At 50.1% G+C, this 22,352-nt stretch overlaps 1 protein-coding gene across 8 annotated transcripts in view; it reads left to right on the plus strand.

The window, feature by feature from the left end:
- The first annotated feature begins 425 nt into the window (after nucleotides 1-425).
- Nucleotides 426-22,352, plus strand: part of BTBD11 (BTB domain containing 11) — a 315,613-nt gene continuing 293,686 nt past the window's right edge. For 2 of the 8 annotated variants that reach the window (XM_045062280.1, XM_045062275.1), the window contains exon 1: nucleotides 428-2,140. In XM_045062280.1, coding sequence (XP_044918215.1) covers nucleotides 1,003-2,140 — 1,138 coding nt within the window. In that variant the 5' untranslated portion in view covers nucleotides 428-1,002. Of the gene's footprint in view, nucleotides 2,141-22,352 lie in introns of all 8 variants that reach the window. The other 6 variants (XM_045062279.1, XM_045062277.1, XR_006601071.1 and 3 more) reach the window with 5 other exon arrangements.

Raw genomic sequence — 22,352 nt, forward strand, 5'->3', positions numbered from 1 at the left:
GATGGGGGAAGGGTAGAGGAAGAAAAAACAGGCTTTGCGTATGAAAGAAAAAAACAAAGTGAAATCCGAAACTCAGGGGCAGGAAGTGACCCCAGGCAGACACTTTGTGAACCACTGGCGGGTAGCACACCTCGGTGGGTGGGGGTCACCTGCCCAACCTACCACCCTCCCGTCCTGGTACCAAAGCCAGGAGACTGAGGGGCAGGGACAGCAGCAGAGGGACAGTATCCGCGGATGTTCGTTCCCACAGACCCCCCGTAATTGCCGTGCCGCTGCCCCCCACTTCCTGCAGCCTTGGTCACCGCCGGGGGCGTGTGTGAGGGGCGGGGCTACGTGGAGAGGAGGAATTTAAAAAAAAAAAAAGCGAGATAATTAGCATCCTCTAATCCCATTGGCTCTCCGTCGGCCCTGCTTTACATACGCCCGCCCTGCTGGCTGCCAGGGTGTTGCGGGGTTCGGCAGGGTTTGCAGCCGCGGCGGTAACTGCTGCGCTTCAGTGCAGGGCGGGCTGGCGCTCTAGCGAACCTCGGGCCGGGAGCCCGAAGCCGGGAGCCGGGAACCGGGAGCCTGGACCCCGGAGCCAGCTGCCGGCAGAGCTGCTGCTGCGGCGGCATCTGAGTCCATTTCCGTCCTACGAACACTGAGGTCGGCGTCCGGCGGCTTCTGCGCTCAGCAGGGCCCAGGGAGGAGCGGGTCAGACACTTTTTATTTTATTTTCTAAGAAAGGGGCGAGTCCCGGCGTGAGCTTTCCTCCCGGCCTCGCTCGCTCCCCAGTGCGCCCCAGCTCCCGCCCGGGCTCTGGAAGATGACTTCGGGGTCTGCCCGGTGTCTACCAGCGGCGGCGGCGGCGGCCCGGGGAAGCAGCCGAAAGTAGTAACACTTGGTAGTAGCGGCTGGTGGAAAAGTGAACCGAAGCAGCGCGGACTCGGCTCTCCCCGCGCGCCGGCTCCCGCTGCTCTCGCTGCTCCTTCCCTGGCGGCCGCAGCATGAAGTGGCGCAGCGATGGCCAGGAGAGGTAAGAAGCCTGTGGTGCGGACCCTGGAGGATCTGACGCTGGACTCGGGTTATGGTGGCGCGGCGGACTCGGTGCGCTCCTCCAACTTGTCCCTGTGCTGTTCCGACTCGCACCCGGCGTCTCCGTATGGCGGGAGCTGCTGGCCGCCTCTAGCTGACTCCATGCACAGCCGGCACAACAGCTTTGACACCGTCAACACTGCCCTGGTGGAAGACTCCGAGGGGCTGGACTGCGCCGGCCAGCACTGTTCGCGGCTGCTGCCGGACCTCGACGAGGTCCCCTGGACCCTCCAGGAGCTGGAGGCGCTGCTGCTGCGCTCGCGGGATCCCCGGGCAGGCCCGGCGGCCCCCGGCGGCCTGCCCAAAGACGCGCTGGCCAAGCTGTCGACGCTGGTGAGCCGGGCGCTGGTACGCATCGCCAAAGAGGCGCAGCGCCTGAGCCTGCGCTTCGCTAAGTGCACCAAGTACGAGATCCAGAGCGCCATGGAGATCGTGCTGTCCTGGGGCCTGGCGGCGCACTGCACGGCGGCCGCGCTGGCCGCGCTGTCCCTCTACAACATGAGCAGTGCCGGCGGCGATCGCCTGGGCCGCGGCAAGTCTGCGCGATGCGGCCTCACCTTCTCTGTGGGCCGCGTGTACCGCTGGATGGTGGACAGCCGCGTGGCGCTGCGCATCCACGAACACGCCGCCATCTACCTGACAGCCTGCATGGAGAGCCTCTTCCGGGACATCTACTCGAGGGTCGTGGCCTCCGGACTGCCCCGGAGCTGCAGCGGCCCTGGCCCGGGCTCCAGCTCTGGCCCAGGCCCGAGCTCGGGCCCCGGCACGGCCCCCGCGGCGGATAAGGAGCGGGAGGCGCCGGGAGGGGGAGCGGCGAGCGGCGGCGCCTGCAGCGCAGCCAGCAGCGCCAGCGGGGGCAGCAGCTGTTGCGCCCCGCCGGCCGCCGCTGCTGCCGCCGCAGCCCCACCGGCAGCAGCCGCCAACCACCACCATCACCACCACCACGCACTCCACGAGGCGCCCAGGTTCACCGTGGAAACGCTGGAGCACACAGTCAACAACGACTCCGAGATCTGGGGGCTCCTGCAGCCCTACCAGCACCTCATCTGCGGGAAGAATGCCAGCGGTAAGTGGCCGCGCGGGTGCCGCCTCCTCCCACCCAACCCCTCCAACTCTGGTTGCAAGTTTGCCTCGCACCCTCCCCCCCGCGTCGTTCTGGCCACCCACTGCTGTCCCAGGCCTCTGAGATGACCGCAGAGCTGGAGGCGGCCCGAAACACGTCTGTTCACCCCCGCGCTAGGAATCCGCGTACTTTACGCGCGCGGCTCCTAAGGTTCCGAAGTCCCGGAGCGCACAGTTCTGCCCCTACTGCAGGGCGGGGCGGCGGCTGCCGCCTGCTGACTGTGGGAAGAACCCATCACCATGTGGGGGCACAGGTTTGATCATTTGCCCCTAGTACGTATTTCTGCCATAGCCCTGTGCTTTGTTTTGTTTTGTTTTGTTTTTGACCTTGAAGATGCCAAATTCTCGGGCGCAGGACTTTGGCTGCTTGGAATTACGGAAGAGGTGCATTCCTCCTACTGCCGCCCAGTTCTCATACTTCCCTGCGCCCTCCGGGACCCTATCTGGGCGCGGGTGTAGGAGAGGCCCCGCGGCCGTCAAGGCACAACAGTGGAGAGATCGCTTGGCCTAGAAACTGTGGGGGAGAGGTGTGTGTAGTGAGAGGGTCGAGCGGGAAGACTTCTAGGTCCCAAGTTTTCCCGGGGCAGTTTTTGGAGGCTAGAGCGCACAGCTGGTGGGTGCTGCTCGATGGACACCCCCTTCCTCAATATCCGACCTTCCAGCTCCTGCCTCTCTCCGTTCCCCGTGGCAGGGAGCTGCAGCTGTCACCACTTGCCTTAAGGAGCGCCACTCGAGACCCGGGCAGGATGGGAGTGGGGCGGGGTTCTGGAGGGGGCTGTCAGTTTAGGGCGTCGTTTCCAGCAGGTTCTGTCATCCCCTCCCACAACCCCCGTTTTGGAGGCGGGAGCTGGGTGGGTTTGAACCTGCAGTTCTGGCAGTGGAGGGGGTGGGGCCGGGGGCTCTTGTTTTCGAGAGCTCGAGCTGGCGGTCCTGCCTGTCTGCGAAAGCCAGAGCTAGACACTTCAAAGCTTCAGTTTTCCACAGGAAATGGTAGAAGCGTAACTGGAGACTCTAAAAGCGAAATAAAACTTTGCTACATATTCGGTGGTTTGGCCGGAGATTGCGTGGTTGGAGCTGAAATGCAGTCTTTCTGGGTAGATTTCATTCATGTTGCTGCCTGTCGGTTTCCCGGGGGCTGAAGGAAAGATGCGGCGGGCGCGGCCCGGCCTCTGGGGGTGCCAAGTGTGTGCTTGTGAGTGTGTGCGTGTGTATGTTAAATGTGTCTGTGAGTGTGCGCAGGAGAGGGCAGGCGCGCGGGGCTCCAGCAAAAGCCCTTTGGAAACTGGCCCTCCAGCTCTCGGTCCTTTCACCTGGTTTTGATCATCGTTGGGGGAGGAGAAGGAAGGAGCAAAGTGGGCGTGGGGGTGGGGGAGGGGCGGGATCGCGACTTCCGCGTTGATCTGGAGACTCTCGAGGATCTCCTGGCCAGAGCCCTTCCCACTCTGCTGCCAGCCGAGGGCGCAGAGGCTCCCCCTTACCTCCCCCCCAAACACACATGAAATCCTGACCGAGGCGGAAACCTGCAGCAGAAGGTATTATTGATTGGTCTTTGTATAAGCTTCTTCAGAAGGGGGAGGATTCACCTGAAAACCCCGGGACCTGTGGACTGGACTGCTCTGTGTATGGAACCCTCCCCTCCCCCCCCCCCCCCCAAAAAAAGCACAGAGGGCTTAATTTTCCTCCCACCAGGTGCGCCCACCTCCCCTGATCGTACCTCTCCCATTACAATCATCCTTAATTCTTACTGGCCCACCAAACCTTTAGCCCCCTGCTGGGACTGGACCTTCCTTTTAGTAATCTCTCACAGTGTTTCCTTCCGAGTAAGGAGCATTCCCCTTAGGGGGCGCCAGTCTTGGGATCTGGGAATCTGGGCAACCTGCTCCACCCGCGTCTTTGCCATTCTCTTGAAGTTAAGACTTTAGCTGACTCTCTTTCTTGGGCCTCAAGTTTCTTCATCTGTAAAGTAAGGGCGTCCTGTAGCTCTGTCTGTATTAGTAACCTCTAAATTTTTTTCAAATTGGTTTTACTTTTATGATCTTTAACATCTTTTAAAGACAGTGTTTGTGTTTATCCTTTTCGGAGTGAGTATAATTTAAGGAAGGAGAAGACCACAGAGTTGGTTTTGGGCAGGGTGAGTGTGTGGTGATTGGGGTTTGCAGCCATCCTAGCGTTTACCACACCACAGAGTTTAACTCCTGGGTGTCGGGGCCCCTTCAGCCATTTCTTAGTATGAGATATACTGTAATTTCACTGTGATCTATCTCTTTTTTTTGAGCTTGTTTAAAATGGCAGGTCATTTATGCAGAAGAGAAAGGAATGAGCAATTAATTTCTTAGGTATCTGAAACATACATTAAACATCAAACCTATTAAACGGTTTTGCATGGCAGTCTTTCTGCTCTGCCGGCCTTATTAAGGAGCCCAGTCCTCACATGATCGATTTTTTCCCCCTTTAACTCCGCAGCATCGCTTATTTCATTTGTGAATTCATTTATTCGTCAATGTTTATTGAGCTGTTAGTAAATTTAAGGACTGCGCAAATATGCAGTACACAGGTAGTAACGGCCAACATGTATCCAGCGCTATTCAGATGACCCATTTGATCTTCAACATTCCCTTGAAAAGCTACTGCTGTTATCCCCATTATACAGAGGAGGAACTGAGGCACAAGGAACCTAATGTTTTGCTCTTAGGCCATCCAACCCAGTTGAACAGAGACCCATTACAGCCTGACAGTCTTTCTGTCCCAACACATTACTCTTGTTGTTTCTTTCAAACTGAACTGGGCCGTACTAGATTATTACATTTTTATAATCTCTACCAAAGTCTAAGGGAGCACCTGGTACACAGCTGGAGCTTATTAGATGTCTGTTAACACCTAGCATATAGCAGATGCTGAGTACTATTTGTTGAATGAATGTAAGAGGCCCATTAAATCTTTGGGATTTAAAATTTACCCATCAGCATCTATAATCAACTCTCTAAAGGCCTCTGAAGTCAGACTTCCTGGATTTGAATTTCAAGGCTGTCCTGTTCTAGCCGTGTGTTCTTAGGCATGTTACCTAACCTCTCTGAGCCCCATTTTCTTCAGCTGTAAAATAGAGGTAATTATTAGGATTAAATGAGATTACGTGTATAAAGGCATTACACTCTGGTGCCTGACACATGGTAGGGGCCAAAATGGTCATGGTAGTTGTGATAATCCAGGCACAGTGGTATCACACATCTTTATCTCATCCAAATGAACTCCTCTCTGGTGTGGACAGAGCCAGCAAGGTACAGGATTTTACTTGGATCCCCCTTCCCAAAATTCCCAAAGTCAAATAATTCATTGCACCCATCTCACGGATTGGCTCCATGGGCTCAGCCCCCACTGCCAAGGTCACAAAAAGATTGTTTTGGTCAAAAGAAAGTAGCTTATTTTATTTGCTGTATTTTTTATTTTTTTAATGTTTGTTTATTATTTTGAGAGAGCGAGAGCGTGAGCAGGGGAGGGGCAGAGAGAGAGGAAGACACAGAATCCGAAGCAGGCTCCAGGCTCTGAGCTGTCAGCACAGAACCCGATGCGAGTCTCGAACCCACAAATGGTGAGATTATGACCTGAGCCAAAGTCTGCTGCTTAACCAACTGAACCACCTAGGCACCCCTTATTTTTAAATAAGCTGTATTATTTTTAAAAAGGCATGCTTAGTGAAGTGCTAGGGAACTTTCCAGGTAATACAATTCAGAGGTATATGCATTTGTTGAAATGGCATTGCACTGTAAACTTAAGAATGTGTGTTTCACTATATTTTAAAATGTACTTTAGTAAAAACAAACAAACAACAAAGACATTAAGAAAAAAAAGATAGACATCCTTGGCTGAAATTTTGTTGTCATGCAGAGAGAGCTTGAAGGGAAGACTGGAAGAGGCAGTGTGGTGTGATGAAAGGGATAAGGACTTTATACTGGGAAAGACTTAGCCTCCTATATCAGCTCTGCTGTTTCCAGCAAATGACTTAATTTTGCTGAATTTGGTTTTCTCATCTGCACAGTGAGGATTACCAAAACAAACAAAAAAGGCATTAAAAAAAAGGGAAGAAAATCCAAATCTACCACATACAGTGATTAAAGGATTAAATCAGATCAAGTATGTGAAAACACCTGTCACATAGTAGGCACTTAGCAATAATGGCTTCCTTAAAAAACTGATTATTCAGGCTGCTGATTTTGAATAGTCTCTTTCATTCAAGAATCCCAAATCACTTTATAAACATTAATTAACATGGGCCCCAGCCCCGGCAACCCTGGCTTGGTGGGTAGGATGGTTTTCAGGTCTTTTTCTTCGCCGTTGCCCCCTTAGATTCTGTTGTGCACCGAATGGCTTACTCAGCAGTTTTCCTGTCCCCTATCTGGTCATGCTGTTCCATGGTGCAGTGTTGCTGTGCTGGACAAAAATGTCACAGAAGAAACCTAGCTTCTCCCAAAGAATAGCAAAACTATCTCCAGAGTCAGCCACGGCAGCGTCTGTGCTCACAGAGCACGTTTTTAATTAACTAGCTGAATGTAAATGAAAACTTGGAATTTGGGTCAGTGGAGGGTTATTTGGTTTCCTATGCAGACTTGCCAGTTCAGTGCTGGGGCATTTGCAAGTAGGGTGTTTCATGGAACAGAAAATAAAAATAACAGCAAAATAAAATGAGGAGGGATCAACCCGGAGACCTGGTGTCAGGAGCCTCATGCTGATGGCTTTTGAATAGGAGGAAGGCCTCCAATTCTGGGTCTATCATGATTAATGACCTTGAGCCAGGCACCAAAATCACCTGTAAAATTGGTCTGATTATCGTCTACCGAGAGGTCTGACTTCGAAGTCAGTCACACCCATAACTTGCAAGCTTTCCTATCAGTAAAATGGGTATTCTAATAATAGCTACAGTTATGTAGTGCTTATTACATGCCAGGCATGGTTTCTCTTTATTATAATCGTTATAATCACATTCGCTGTTGTAAAAGACAACCCCCAAATCTCAGGAATTTAACATAATAGAAGGTTGTTTCTTACTTGCTAAAGTCTGATTGGGAGAGGAGTGATGGGGGAGGAGAAGGAGGGTCAGTTAGGTACCAAGATTGATGGGTTTGGCTTTCTTTACCTTTTAGTATGTGGCCTTCAGGGCCATACTTGGACATTCATTTAGCCAATAGGTAGAGAAAGGAGAGAGTAGAGATCTTACGAAAGGTGTTACGGGCTAAGCCTGGAAGGGATCCCCATTGTTTGTGCTTCTATATCCTTGGCCAGATGTGCCAGGGTTTCTCCAGCCACCAAATATCTGTGTGTATCCTTCTTCTCTCACTTAAAACATGTTCCCCTTCCCAAGGGAGGACACTAATATTCTGTGCAGTCATTGCTTGCAGAGGAAAGTTGAGGATCTTTGGGTGAAGCTGAGTTCTAGCCATTGGATTGTGTATGGCTTCTCATGGTCCAGGGAGCCATGAGCCAACAGAGACATGTTATCTGCCCCTCTGCATCCATATCCCACATTGGAAAGGGCAGGGTAGCCGCAGTAAAACTCCCACTAGGAAAAAGCAGTAGTGGAAGACACACACAAGTCACTGGGTTAGTTCTTCTGAAACCTTGGCAAGCAGGCACTGTGTAGTTGTGCCCTGGAAATGGGTGATGTTCCTTGCTTAAACCCTGAGTCTGCTCCTGGGAGAAATTTCCTGGTTTCTTGTTCTCCATGCTCCTAGCTCTGCCTTGTGGTGGGAGGATTGTCTTTGTCCATTTTTTTTTCTTGGCCCTTCCTGAAGCAGGTCCTGAGGGGTATGACCAACCTGAAGCTCTAAATCTTTTGTAACCTAGTTCCTTCCTGCCCTTGAACTTCTAGGGGCCCAAGGATTGTTTTAATGCTGTAACAGTAAAATATTTTTAAAATGCACGCTTAGAGATTTTGCCAATGCAGTTCTCTTAACAACTTAGTAGGATTTTCATCAGTGACATCAGATGTGCCGATAGCCACACCCATAGTCATTTCCTAGAGCTAATTATCAAACTGGATTATTTCTTCACTTTCTTATCTGGATACCTTTCTTTATCTCCCCTTAATGACAGCTACCTTGCAGCCACCAGGCTTATGCGGAAGCTTATACCCTTAATCTGATCATTTGTTTCACTTAAAAGTCTTCTCAGTCTTTACTCTTATTGTTTGGGGTCTAGAAGTCATTGTCTTTTTCAGCTCCTCTTTCTTACTAATGCCTTGCTAAACTCAGCCAGGAGCAATAAAGCAAACTATTACCATTTTTTTTTTTTTTCCTAAACATCTTTCTCTAGAGCCTATAGGCTCAGTTGGCCCAGTTTCTGCTTCTGAGTCGTCCTAGGTGACAGTTAACATTTTACCACTGTCCAACATGAGGCTGTCCAGTTTCCCAGGCCCTACTATCTGACTTCTAAGCCAGGTCCACATATTTAAGCACCCCACTTCTGGTACCAATTTCTTTAGTAGTCAGGGTGATGGTAGCTATTAGATCAGATCAACCATAACATCTTAGTGGCTAAACACAAGAAAAGTAGTCGTCTCATTCATGTTGAGAAAAGTTGATGCCAGGGCAGGGAAATGCTTTGTTCCACAGAAGTTGACGGAGGTTCTGCCTTCTGGAACATTTGACTCCCCAGAACTTCCATGCTCGGGGACAACAGGAGTGTGGAAGAATGTAGGAGGTTTTTATAGGACAGTCTGGATGTGAGTATATCAACTCCTTCCACATTCCAGTGACCAGAGCTCAGTCACACGGCCTCACCTAGAAACGAGGGGGCTGGGAATTATGGTCTCTGTCAGGGTAGCCATTCTAGATTAGAAAGTTGAGGAACAAAAAGTTTCAAGAATCTGTCTGAGGTGACACAGCTCACAAATGGCTGGGTCGGATTTGAACCCAGGCAGTCTGGCTCTGGACTGCCCCTTAGGATATTTGTGAAGATTAAAATAATATAAAAGAAATGACACAGTGTATACAAAGTGTCTTTCCCAGTGTCTCCTGGTAAGTAAATACTTTATACCTATCATGCTTTACGTTTATTGTTATTGTCATCCTAATCCAGAAGTGGGGTGTGGTGTGGATTCATGGTGAATCAGTATGAACCTTTTAGGCATGGGAAGAATATGAATCCAAAACGAGTGGGTGCCCTAGGAAAAGTGTATTATGTACCTGTCTTTTCCCCTCCAGCACCCCTTGCAGAGGGGCTAACACTTGCTGGGCCAGGTAGTGTACTAGCAGGGCGTTCCAGAATACTTCCCGCAGCCTTCACCCCATTCTTGTGAAGTGCGTGTTTCCTCTTCCCATTTTACTGGGGAGGAAACCCAGGCTCAGACAGGTTCAGTGGCTGGCTGAGTTGCCATAGGTACGGAGGGGTAGAATTGGGGTTTGGGCTTCAGAACCTGTGCTCTCTGAAGGGCTACAAGCACCGTGGTGAAGATGAGCCTCTGAGGGGATCCCAGAACAGCCCAAGGGGTGTGTGGAGTGGAAGGCACAGCTTGCCTTGGTGCTGGTGCTCCTGGTTGAGGATTGCCCTTCGTGTGATATGTGATCCCAGCTCTTTTCTCAGCTCGTGCTGGTTTTCCCCATCCTGGCCGCCCCGTGAGGTTGCTGTGTAGCCTCTTCAGCCGAGGCCTCGGGGCGGTGGGTGGCTTTGTGGTCTCCAGGGGACAGCTCTGTCCATACCCTGCCTAGCTGGGTCAGTAGACTCACTGCCAGAAGGAGGGTGGGCCTTCTCGCTAGAACTGCGTGCAGAAATCTGTGGCATGATGGAGACTTTGTCCTGGCCCCCCTGAGAATCCCAGGGCTGGAGTTTCCTCAGACTTCAGAGTTAGTGGACCAAGGTGTAAACTCTGGTGACCTCGGGAAAGCCAGGTAACCTTTCTGAGCCTGGGTTTCCTCATCTGTTAAATGACGATAATGGTAGTACGTCCTTATGGTGTCATCGGGAGGATGAGTTAGTTCACGTAGAAGTCCCTAGGATAGGTAGTATTGGGCGTATCACAAACACTTAATGTCTGGTAGCAATTATTATTATTATCAAATGTTTAAGGGGTGCCAGCTTCCTTGCTTAAAGATCTGCTTCCTGAACCCTGCTTCATGTATTGAGGAAAAACCTTCAAACACTCTACCAGTAACCAGGCTTCCAGGGTTTGACCACTTAACTGGTTGTATGATATCAGACAAGTTACCTAGCCTCCCTGTGACTCATTCTTCCCCTTTGTTAAGTGAGAATAATAATAAAAGCAAATTCTTAGGGCTGTAGGGAAGTGTCTGACATGTAGAAATTGCTTGATAAATGTTGGTGTTGTTCTATTACGTTCATTATGATTTTTTCTGTAGGCACTATGTTAGATGTTAAGTAACATGGTCCCTGACCTCATGGGGCTTGCAGGCCTGTAGTGAATTATTTCCATCATGAATAATCATGTAGGTATACATTTACAACTGTGATGGTTGCTACAAAGGAGAGATACCTGGGGTAGTCAGGAGTAAGGGAAGGCTTCGATGAGGATGTGAGGCTTGAGTGAAGTCGAAGAATGACCCATTTGGTTGAAAAGGTAGAGGAGTACTCCATGATGCAAGCAGAATGTGCAAAGGGCCCGTGGCAGAAGGGAGCATGGTGAGAAGGAGCGTGGCCAGAGTGGCTGGAATGGGAGAACAAAGTGAGGAGAGCTGGGTGGAGGTTGGACCAAGCCATCTTCCAGATTAAAGAGTCTTCTTTTCCCAAGGACACTGCAAAACCTTTGAAAGGTTTTAAGGAGGGCAGCTCTATGATCAGATTTGTGGTCTAAGAAGCTCATGTAGGCTGCAGTACTGAGAACAGATAGGAAGGAAGGGGAAGGTGAATGTGGGAAGGCCAGTTAGATATTGTTATCAGCCCCATCCTACCCAAGAAGAATCTGAGGCTGTGAGACATTTCGTAACTTGCCCAGAGTCTCTGAGGCAATGAAGGCAGAGTGGGGATTTGAGCTCAAGTCTGAGGGACTTCAGATTCTCCCTTTCTCCCACCCATGTGGTAGCATTCCTGGGGAGCATTCCATCCAACCCTCACAATTTTACAGGTAGGGAAACTGAGGCTCAGAGTGAGACTCCCCTTGCCCAACGTCACAAGGTCTTACAGCAGAGCTGGAACCAGTACCCGGGCTTCTGGATTCTTAGCCCGTCTCCTATTCTCTGTGATGCATTGCTTCCTCCAGACCAGCTCACTCCTTGGGGACAGAGAGGGCTGAGAAGCTGCGTTGTTGACAGCAGTTTTCGAGATTAATTTACAGCCAGGCTATACCATCTCCAGCTTTTACTCAGCGTATCACAGTAAAAGAAATGCTAGTCCAGGAGCATGGGGGAGGTTCCCCATTCGCTTGCGACTGAGCCAACGAAAGCAGTTACTTGCTATGAAGATCAGGCATGCTCCATGCGGAACCACATTAGCTGCTCCCCAGTGCGTTAACATCCAAAAGCAAATCAGAGAGGCAGTTTGATACCTTAAAAAACAATGCTCGTGTCAGAAGTTGAGGCTGCTTGGATTAACTGGGTTCTTTTGGGTGGCGTGTGTCATTGTTTCTTCCTAATCCCAGCCCATAGCACCACCCAGAAGTCAGGATGTGCATGCGTAGGCAGACACAGATTACCAATCTCTCTCTCTCTCTCTCTCTCTCTCTCTCTCTCAATGGCCTCAGAGAATTTCAAGTACTGGGGAACAGATACAGCGTTTCCTTCCCTCGGCCTCCCCTCTGGCCTCTTTTCTTGGCCTCCTGCCCCTCCTACCCCTTGCAGCCTTACCTTTGCTGACTCTGAGGGCTACGGCCTGGGCTCACCCTTGTGAGCAACAATGGACATGGTCCTGCCCTGAGAAGCTTGCAGACCTGAAGTAGGTTTAGTTTATCCACAGATAATCACCCAAATGTAAAACCGTGCCCGTGACCGTAGCTCCTCGGCAGAGGTTCACAGGGTCGTAGGACAGAGTCTTCTCAGACTGTGGGGTAAAGTCTGGGGAGGCCCAGCTGGCCGTCCTGTGTGCCTCCAGGGGTGACTGGGGATACCAGACCTCCGGGGATCCTGGGTGGGATTGGGGGTTAAGATGCGTGGTTACCTTCCCGCAGTCATGTCATCGGGGCCGGGAACGGAGCTGGGAATCTCCTCTCTCAATTCTGAATTCTGCGTGTGCCCCACTCTCTTTAGAAACCTACCCCACCCCTCCCCCCCTCTCTCCATTCTGCAGCTGCCATTTTCAAGGCCAGATGCTGAGTCTCCAGATGCTTGTTCTTCCCATTCCTGGGGCGGACTGGTGTGGGTGGGAGGCTAAGCGAGTGGCCAGGTGTGGGGCGCCCCCTCTTTCTCTTCCCCTCTCCATCTCCCGGGCTCCTTCCCTCCTGGTCCTGCTGCTGCCGCTGACCCTCTTGCTGTTCCAGGTTTTCCTTTCCCTTAGCGTGAGAGCTGTGGAAAGAGGAACAGAAAGGGCGACAGACCAGGAGCAAGCTGGCGATTTTGCAGCCTCTGGTGGTCTCAGCATGTGGAACCCCTTGGGGCAGCTGGGAGCCTGCAGAGTGGGGGCTGGTGGTAGAAAAGGAGGGGGTGCAGGAAGGTGCCTGAACCCTCTAGCAAGTAGGAGGGCTTCTTCGGCTCAGGTCTAACCGGGTTTACATATGCTGTGTGGCCTGGGACAGGCCCCTGACCTCTCTGAACCTGTTTCTTCTTACAAGAATGGGAAATAATGATAATACTAGGTTCTGGTATTCGTGTTGCCATAAGTGTCAAACAAGGCAACACTTTGGAAAACAGTAAAGCCTGGAATTTACTAATGGGAAAAGGTAACATTTACGGAGTGTTTATCACTGTATTAGGGCTTTCCTGAGAAACAGAACCAATAGGATATATAGAGATTATATATGAGGCGATTTGTTATGGGAATCAGCTCACACGGTTGTGGAAGCCAGAAAGTCCCACAATTTGCCAGTGCTAGATGGAGAACCAGAAAAGCAGGTGGTATAATTCAGTCTAAATCCTGAAGCCTGGGAACCAGGGGCCACTGGCGTTAAGTCCTGGAGTCCGAAGGCCTGAGAACCAGGATTTGCTGCCCTTTAGCTTCCCAGTGGCCTGTGTGAAAAGAGCCATCGTGAGCAGATACACAATTCTCAGTATGATGGATGAGACAGAAATAAACTAGCTGCTGTAACTTTTCCTGCAATTTAGGCCTGAACGAAATTTATCAGCAGGAGGCTAGAAGCAGTTATTAAGTGGCACTTAGCAACCTCACATTTCAGCCCATAGTTGTTAACAAAGAACAAAGAGAGCCTCCTCTTGATTGCAAAGGGTCTCTCTCCCCTGTCTGTCCCCCCCCTCCCTCATACCTTACCGAACATCCAGTTGTGGTATGTGAGTAAACAGAAGGCCAGGGATGGGGCAGCATATCAGTGTCCCTCCTGTGTTCTGGAGGAGGGTCTTAGGGTCAGAAGTTGGCCTGGAAGCTTCTATCTGTGTCACATGGTCCCTAGAGACAAGATATGCATTCATTTGAGTAAAAGTATATAAATGCTCCTCTGGGGAAAAATTAGCACCCTGTGCACTGTACCTGTAGATGTGGTCTTCAGCAAGCCTGGGTGCGAATTTGGGGAGGGCAGAGAGCGCTGGATGGGGTCTGGGCTTTGGAGAGATCAGCACCGGTGTGGTCCAATACCGTCCTCTTAAGGGTTTAAAAACAGAGGAGGGGATGAAGCCCACTGTAGAACAAGGTGTGTGGTCTCAGGCAAGTGATTTAACCTCTCTGGACTTTTTTCCTTTTAATTTTTTTTTAATGTTTATTTATTTTTGAGACAGAGGGAGACACAGCATGAACAGGGGAGGGTCAGAGAGAGAGGGAGACAAAGAATCCAAAGCAGGCTCCAGGCTCTGAGCTGTTAGCACGGAGCCTGATGCGGGGCTCGAACTCACAGACTGTGAGCTCATGACCTGAGCCGAGTTGGAGGCTCAACCGACTGAGCCACCCAGGTGCCCCTGGGCTTTTTTTTTTTTTAATTATTTATTTTGAGAGAGAGCAAGCTGGGGTGGGGCAGAGAGAGAGAGAGAATCCCAAGCAGGCTCTGTATTTATTGTCAGTGTGGAGCCCAACGCAGGGCTTGAACCCAAGAACCATGAGATCATGACCTGGGCTTGAAACCAAGGGTCAGATGGACGTTTAACCTACTGAGCCACCCAGGAGCCCCTGGACTTGTTTTCTTGTCTAAAAAATCCCAAGAGTTTCAAGGCTCAAAGGATCATCAGTTATGATAGCGATCTATAAACTACAAAATAATCATTTGTTCATTCATTCATTCATTTGACAGATATTTGTTGAGGGCCTGCTGGGTAGGAGGCATGGTTCTGAGCACTTAGCATATATCAGTTCACAGACAGACAAAGACCTTCAAAGACCATGAATTCTAGTTGGGGGAGACCTTAAACAATAATCGTAAGTAAGCAAATATAGGATGTTAGAAAGTGATAACTGCCATAGAAAAGGTAAATCAGAGTGAGGGGGATTGGGAGGGCTGGGATGGTGAGTTGTAATTATAAATAGTGTGGTTAGGGTGGTCCCACTGAGAAGGTGACATTGATGCAGACAGGTGAAGGAGGTGAGAACTTTGTGTGAGTATCGGGGCGCCTGGGTGGCCTAGTTGGTTAAGCATCTGACTTCATCAGGTCACGATCTCACGGTTCGTAAGTTTGAGCCCCACATCTGGCTCTCCTCTCAGCACAGAGCCAGCTTCAGATCCTCTGTCTCCCTCTTTTTCTGCCCCTCCCCAGCTTGTGTGCACTCTCTCTCTTTGTTAAAAATAAACAACAAAAAAATTTAAAAAATTAAAAAATGGTAATGCAAATACTAAAAAAACAAAAAAACAAAAAGAAACAAAAAAAAAAACGGTGTGAGTACCTGAGGAAGGAGTGCTGTTGGCAGGGGAACAGCCAGTACAAAGGCCCTGAGGCAAGAGTAGCAAGAGTAGCAAAGAAGCCCTTGTGGCAGAGAAGTGTGGGTGAGCCAAGAGGAATAAGAAGTGAAAGCAGAAAACTATAGAAAGCCAGGTTGGGCAGGTCCTCATAGGCTATTGTAGGCTTTGGCTTTTACTTTTAGTGAACAGGAAGCCGTTACAGGATTCTCAGTAAGGATTTGTAGGTCTGACTTATGATTTAAAAGGATCACTTTGGTTGCTGGTTGAAAACGGGCTGTAGAAGAGGAAGAGTAAAATGAAGACCACCGGATAGAGGTTCTTAAAATAACCCAGGCAGGAGATGGTGGTGCACTAGACCAGGGTGTTAGTAGTGGAGGTGGCTAAGAAGTGGTTGGATTGGGGTCATAATGAAAAGGAAGAGTCATGGGGCGCCTGGGTGGCTCAGTCGGTTAGGCGTCCGACTTCGGCTCAGGTCATGATCTCACAGCTCGTGAGTTCAAGCCCCGTATCGGGCTCTGTGCTGACAGCTCGGAGCCTGGAGTCTGCTTCTCATCCTGCGTCTCCCTCTCTCTCTGCCCCTCCCCCGCTTGTGCTCTGTCTCTCAAAAGTGAATAAATGTTAAAAAAAAAATTAAAAAAAAAAAAGAAGAGTCACAAAGACGTTGTTGACACATTGGCGGGGGGGGGGGCGGGGGTGGAGGGTGCGGTCAGGAAAGGAGAGGAGTCAAGGATGACTGCAGGGTTTTTGGTCTGAACAACTGGAAGGTTGGAATTGCATATACTGAGCTGGGGAAGACTGGGGAATGAACAGGGTTGCAGATGGCAGAGAGATTGGGAGTCCAGTTTGGAACGTGCGAAGCTTAAGGAGGCTTTGAGATCCTTAGGTAGAAATGTCAGCTAGGTGGTTGGATAATCATGGCTGCATTCAGGAAAGACTTTGGTTTGCAGGTATAAACTTAGGAGTCAGAAGCATATAGATGGTTTCTAAAGCCATGAGACATGACAAAGTCCCCTAGGGAATGAGTGTAGAAGAGATAGGTGGGCCAAGGGCTGGGCCTTTCCGTGGGCCAGGCCGAGGAGGAGCCAGCAAAGGACGCTGAGGAGCAGGAGCCAGTAAAAAGAACAGAAATGTCCTCATAGTCAATGGAAGAAAGCATCTAGGAGGAGGAAGGGCTCATCTGTGCCTTGTGGCCTGCGAGGTAGTCACCACCATCATGTCCTGAGCTGTGGGGGTATTTTCGCCTGCCACCCCAGGGACCACTTTGGGCCCGAAGAAAACAAGCAGGATCAAGGTGCCTGATGGGGACCACACTAACCGTAATGAACCAGGAAGATGTTTGGTATGTTTTCTCAAAGGGACGGAGGCAAAATGGTCTCAGTGTGTCATCTATAAACTGAGGGGATTAGACCAAATCACTGACTTCAGACTGGACTCTCCTGGTCTGAAAGTTCTATAAAGGGCATTCAAGTGGGGAGGCTTCCCGTCCCACCCTGCACACTCACTTCACCAGAGCTGCTACCCTTCCATCTGTTTTAGTATATTTGACTTTTGCATAAGATGCATTTGAGAAAGGGATTCTGTTTGTTGCCAAATAGAGTCTGCAAAGCACTGGTCTGGAAGATTAGCAAGTCCTTCCTGCTCTGACATCCTAGGAGGCTCAGCTACTCAGGGAGCAGGGATGCCACCATGTGCCTGTTTCTGTGCTTTGTTTGGCTTTGGCTGTGGAGACCAGGAGGGTGTGTCCCCCTGGGGCTGGGAGACGCACTGAGCCAAGTGGAATAGGGAAGGGAGAGTTAGGTAGGTGCTGTGCTTGGAACCTTGTAGAGCTCCAGGATCCCAAGGGGATGGAAGAAAGAAGAAGAACCATTATTGGCAACAAACAGAACGGGTGGGATGCAGGGTCCAATTAGATGCTTCCAAGTCCAAGATGTCTCCTCTCTCCCCCTCCTCCTTATTGTTTGCAATTCTGCTTTTCTCCTGATGCAAAGCTCTTCTTTTTATCCCCCCTTCACTGCTGCATCCTCACCTCCTGGGTGCCATTTTTGATACAAGGGAGCAAAGGTGGAACTCATCAAAGTCATCTCTGAACCAAAAATAACCCTGTCCAGCCAGACACGTCCCGACCTTCCAGGTCAAAGTGCTTGCTTTCATTTGTCAGTGCTGCTACATTCACCTATGGCTCTCAGAGGTCTGAGGTTTAAAGCTGGCTTGCCTCTGTATTAAATATGTATATTTTTTTCCTAGTAAGTTCCGGGAGTAAATCAGTTTTACATCAACCAAAGGATCAGTCCTGAATTCCTAAACCCCAGTGTAGAAGATGGGGGCTTTGGGATGTTATGGCTTAAGTTGTTTGCTCATTAAAATGTCTAATCTGGCTGATGTTCTGGGGAGGAGTCTGTATGGTGTATCTTGCTATGTAGCCAAACGTCTGAGATCAGACAGCCTGGGTTCACAACGTGGCATCATCCCTTATTGGCTGGTGGCCTTGGGTGAGTTCTTCTCTCCCGGCCTTAGTTTCCCCCCCCCCCCCCCCCCCCCCCAGCGCATAGGAATGTTTTGGGGCTGGGACGAAATGCCATGATACTTACGAGCACTTAGTGTGGGGCAGTGAGCGCTTGATACATGACAGCTATTATTGCTGAAATTCTCAGTCCCTAGTCCCCTGAAACCTCTACTGTACCACCCATCAGGTTATACTGTGAACAGTCCACTTACCTGTCCATCTTTATAGGCCAGGCGATTTCCTGTTCATCTCTGGGTCTCTAGTGGGCACATAGTTGGCACTTACACAGATTTGTTCAATGAATGAATGAGGCCATGGAACACAAGCTCCATGCGAGCAGGGTATTTGTATATTTCACTCCCCACCATCACCCCGAGACTTAGAACGGTGTCCACACACAGTGGGCACTGAGTAAATATTTTGTAGTCTGTGAAATGAGCCATGGATCAATGAAACTTCACTAACAGGCAAACCAAGAGCCTGGAGCTAACCACTGGCCAACGGGCTGGGAGTCTTCCCCTGTATTTCTAAATTCCCAGCCCTGAAAAACTCTCCTTTTCAAAGCTTGCCTCTCTCTTTGAAGAAGAGAAAAAGAATGGTTCCTCATTATTCCTTTATACCCACTTTCCTCCTGTGAGACGGCACCTTGCTCTCATTCAAAGCTGAAAGCTGTATCTGCATATAGACTCTTGGATCTTCGAACTGGAAGAAGCCACACAAGGCTCCTGGTATAGCCCTGCTGCCTTCAGATGGGTGTCTGATGGAGTTTGCAAACCAGACATCTGAGAGCCAGGGGGATTAAGAGATGTGCGTGGGGCCGCACCACCGTTGGCAGATGAGCGGGTCAGAGAAAGTGGAAGGTCCTCACTTCACGGCTGGACCTGGGCCTTAGCTCCCTGAATCCCAGCTTGGTGTCCATACTGCCATGCTGCCCCAGGGAAAAAGAAACAAGGCTTTGTTTCCTTTCCTCAACTGTGATTCAACCCTTTGTCCTGTTGATTGAGGTCCGCCTTGAGTCGGAATCAGTGTAGAGCACTCTCCAGACATTCTCTCAGCTCAGTCCCTCCAGCCCCACCGATGAGGTCGGTATCTTTAGTTTGCCCCGCACAGCCTGGGGAACTGAGTCAGAGAGGCTGAAGAGACCCACTGAGGGCCGTGCTGTCAGGGTGCAGGAGCTGGGAGTCCCGCCCTGGCCACCTGGTGGGCCACTGGCAGGCTGTCCTGTGACCCATGCTGGCCGTCGGCAACAAGGGTGCAGTGTGACCCGTGAGAACTCCTTAAATGTTCTAATAACACTAAGACTGTGTCTAGACCATGATAAGACAGCTGGTCAGTTCCACAGCGGGGGGAAAAAAAAAATCAGCGATTAGATGAATAATCAATTTAATCAGATTGGCAATGTGGAATTGTAAAGAGAAAGCAACAGTGTATCTATTCCCACCCCCAGTACCCCCCACCATGACTCAGTGTCTGTGGTTTTGTTGGTCTCTCTCCATCTCTCTTTGTCCTTCATTTGAGAAGTAGTTCAGCGTCTACTAAGCACTAGGCACTGTTATAGGAGGAAAAGCACACGTCGCTACCGGTATATAGTCCAGTTTGGGGATTACAAAGACCAGGACCACTTTTTTCCCTGGAACAGTGTGACATTTATTGATTCAAATGCTTAAGCTGAGCCAGTTTAACCTGATGCTCCTATTGACTAACTCGGGTCTGTGTCGTCTTCCCCCTTCCTCAGGGAGCAAACTCATCTGCCAATTGAGTAGCCTTGAAGCGAGGGGCCCCTGGAAGAGAGGAGGAAACGTTTGCTGTTTTTCAGGTTGCACTAACTGTAATTGTGAACCCCACAGTGCTTGTTATTATTAATTCTTTAGGCCTCCACAGTTTACAAAATTCCATCAATTATTTCTATCAGTATTCCTAACAGCCCTGTGTATTAGCATGGGTGGTAGGCATTAGTGGCCTCATTCTGAGGGTGCCAGAGGTGACCTGTCTTGTTCAAGGTCGCTAAGTAAGTGGCAGCATGGGGCAGCTGTTTGAATCCTAGTCCGGTGCTCTTTCTGTGCGTCCCAAGTCGCCCCTTTGTGCATTGTGGGTGCTCAAGAGTTTTTTTTTTTTTAATGTTTATTTATTTTTGAGACACAGAGAGACAGAGCATGAACGGGGGAGGGTCAGAGAGAGAGGGAGACACAGAATCTGAAGCAGGCTCCAGGCTCTGAGCTGTCAGCATAGAGCCCGACTCACGGACCATGAGATCATGACCTGAGCTGAAGTCGGACGCTTAACCGACTGAGCCACCCAGGCACCCTGTGGGTGCTCAAGAGTTTTGAGAAACTGGATTGAATATCCCAAGGCAGGGAGGAAGAGTACACAGGGGTCCCGTCTGAAGACTAACCAGGATGTGGAGGTTATCCCAGCTTTTGGCCCTCCTAACCTTTGGAGGTATGGGGTTACTGTGCCCCTCCCCTGCAGCCTGTCAGGTCAAGGTTCAATGGAGCCTTGAATCTGACCTTGGCCCCTACTTTTACATCTTCAGCCATTGCAGGAAGCTTCTCATGGGCTTCAGATGCTGCTGCTTGAAGGTCACAAAGTCCATGGGATGTCCACGCAGAAAGGAGGAGGGTTCCTGCTGTGCTCTGCAGGACACAGCCCCTTAGCCAGCTTCCCACGGGCCCAGAAAGAATGGGCTATGAGAGCCTCTCCACTTGACTTTCTAGAGGAATCTATGGCCCAGCCTGAGCAAACTCTTTCTGAAAGAAAGCACAAGTTCAGAGGCTCACGAAGGCTGGTGTGCCTTAGCTCAGCTGTATAATCCATCCTGTTCTTGTATACAAGAAGTTGCTCCGTGTTGCACTGGGCACTTGAAAAGAGGGGGCGTGCCCAGTGAGAGACACGCTCCCGGACAGGTTTCTTGCCTTTGTTTTCAGTCTGCCAAAAGTTTTCCATTGCAAAGGCTTGTCACAACTAGAAATCCTTACGTATTCTGTGCACAGGGTCTCTGTTATGGATCTTAATCATTCATCATGTTTTCCTTAAAGTAAAATGAGTTTTCTGTGAAAGGAGAAGTAGGAGGTTATTGATAGTACATCACATATCAAGGAAAGCTTCAGTTTGTTTCCATTTGGAAGAAGTGAGGGCAAGTGTTTATTAACTTCAGCAGTACCAGGAAAACAGGCAGCCATTGTGTGTGTGTGTGCGCGCGCGCGCACATGTGTGTGTGCATGTGTGTGTGTATGCGGGCCTACATTAGTCCAGCAGACTTGTCAGAAATCGGGCATTTGCCAAGGCTTCTGATCTTAGTTGAGTTTTGATAGCTAAAATTGGCAGACTGTCACGTAGGTAGTTTTAACATCTTCCTTATTCCAGCCTCCCTGCCTTTGGAGGCACCGTCCCACATCACGCCCAGACATACCCCATCAAATTTATATTATGGCTGGAAAAAAAATTGTAATGATTTTGCTTTTGGGATTGTTTTGCCACACGTACATCTCATTTTTCGGTGGGCTCTGATTTCTCTGCTGTCATCATGTATCCTCAGGAATTCTTGCAAAATGAGAAAAATCTAACCAGCCCTTCCCGTCCCCCCCCCCCCACCCCGAATGTAATGAAATTGTAATGAATGTTGACGTCAGCAGTTCATGATGTTGACTTCATGTTACAGGTTTTAGCCGCTTAATTACACAGCTATTCATTATGGCTTTGCGGTTTTCTTTTCATGTTTTGGAGCTGACAATTTTCACTTTTAAGGCTTTGGGTATTTTTGTAGGCCCAAGAAGAGGCCCAGGAACTGAGTTGCCTAGTGGGAAAAAATGATCCCGTGCTGGTGACATTAAGAAACCGAGTTGAGATCAGCCTCAGGCCACTCTGAGAATTGCACTGCGCATCTCACACATATGCACACTCACTCACACCCAGTCTCACGTACACACTCACATTCATACTATGATGCAGTTGTTGCGATAGTTAGAATCTAGCACAAAACCAGAGTGATCCCTCTCCGGCTTCTCCCTGCTTGCTGCTGATGGTGCCTTGTGTCGTCTACAGATCCGGACAGGACAGGCAATTTGGTCCATGGGTGTTTGGGCTTAGAGGTGTGGCCCTGCGGTGTGTTTCCTTCCTTGTACAATTCACCGGTCCCTTTTCCTACAGCTCCGCAGGCACTGACACAGCCCTTGGGGGTGCTAATTAAGCAGCCAACCTTCCCATTTTAGAACAATGAGCACCAGACAGAAACAACACTCCTGGGAGGCTCACCAGAGACTTCCCAGAATGGAGCCCTTCCCTAGTTCAGTCGCTATAACGGTCTGCACGTTCCCAAGTGTGTCTTCAAAGACTTGCCCAGGGTTGTTTTCTTTCTTTCTTTTTTTTTTTTTTAATCAGGAATTTGGTGAGGAGAAGAAGGGCAGTGCTGGGGGCTGGAAAGACAACCATGAATTTGACGCACTTGATGCCCCTGGGAAGCTCGTGCGATTCCTCAGGTGCAGGATGATATGAGCTGCAGTGGAGGCTGGAGACAGCCGGCCACAGCGGGGGCAGGGAGGCAGACTCCCAAGCCACCGGTAGCTGGGAACTCTGTGAGCAGAGGAGCCGAGGATGCTGTTAGCACACGCCTGAGCTCGGCCCCTGCATAACTGGGCCACGCTGAGCCAAAGGCGTGATGGGGATTGAGTCACTGGGGCCCTGCCACTGAAAGCCACCTGTAACCACTTTCATTCATAGCGCTGTTTG

The sequence above is a fragment of the Felis catus genome, chromosome B4, assembly GCF_018350175.1.
Source record: "Felis catus isolate Fca126 chromosome B4, F.catus_Fca126_mat1.0, whole genome shotgun sequence".
In the NCBI taxonomy this organism is placed as follows: Eukaryota; Metazoa; Chordata; class Mammalia; order Carnivora; family Felidae; genus Felis; species Felis catus.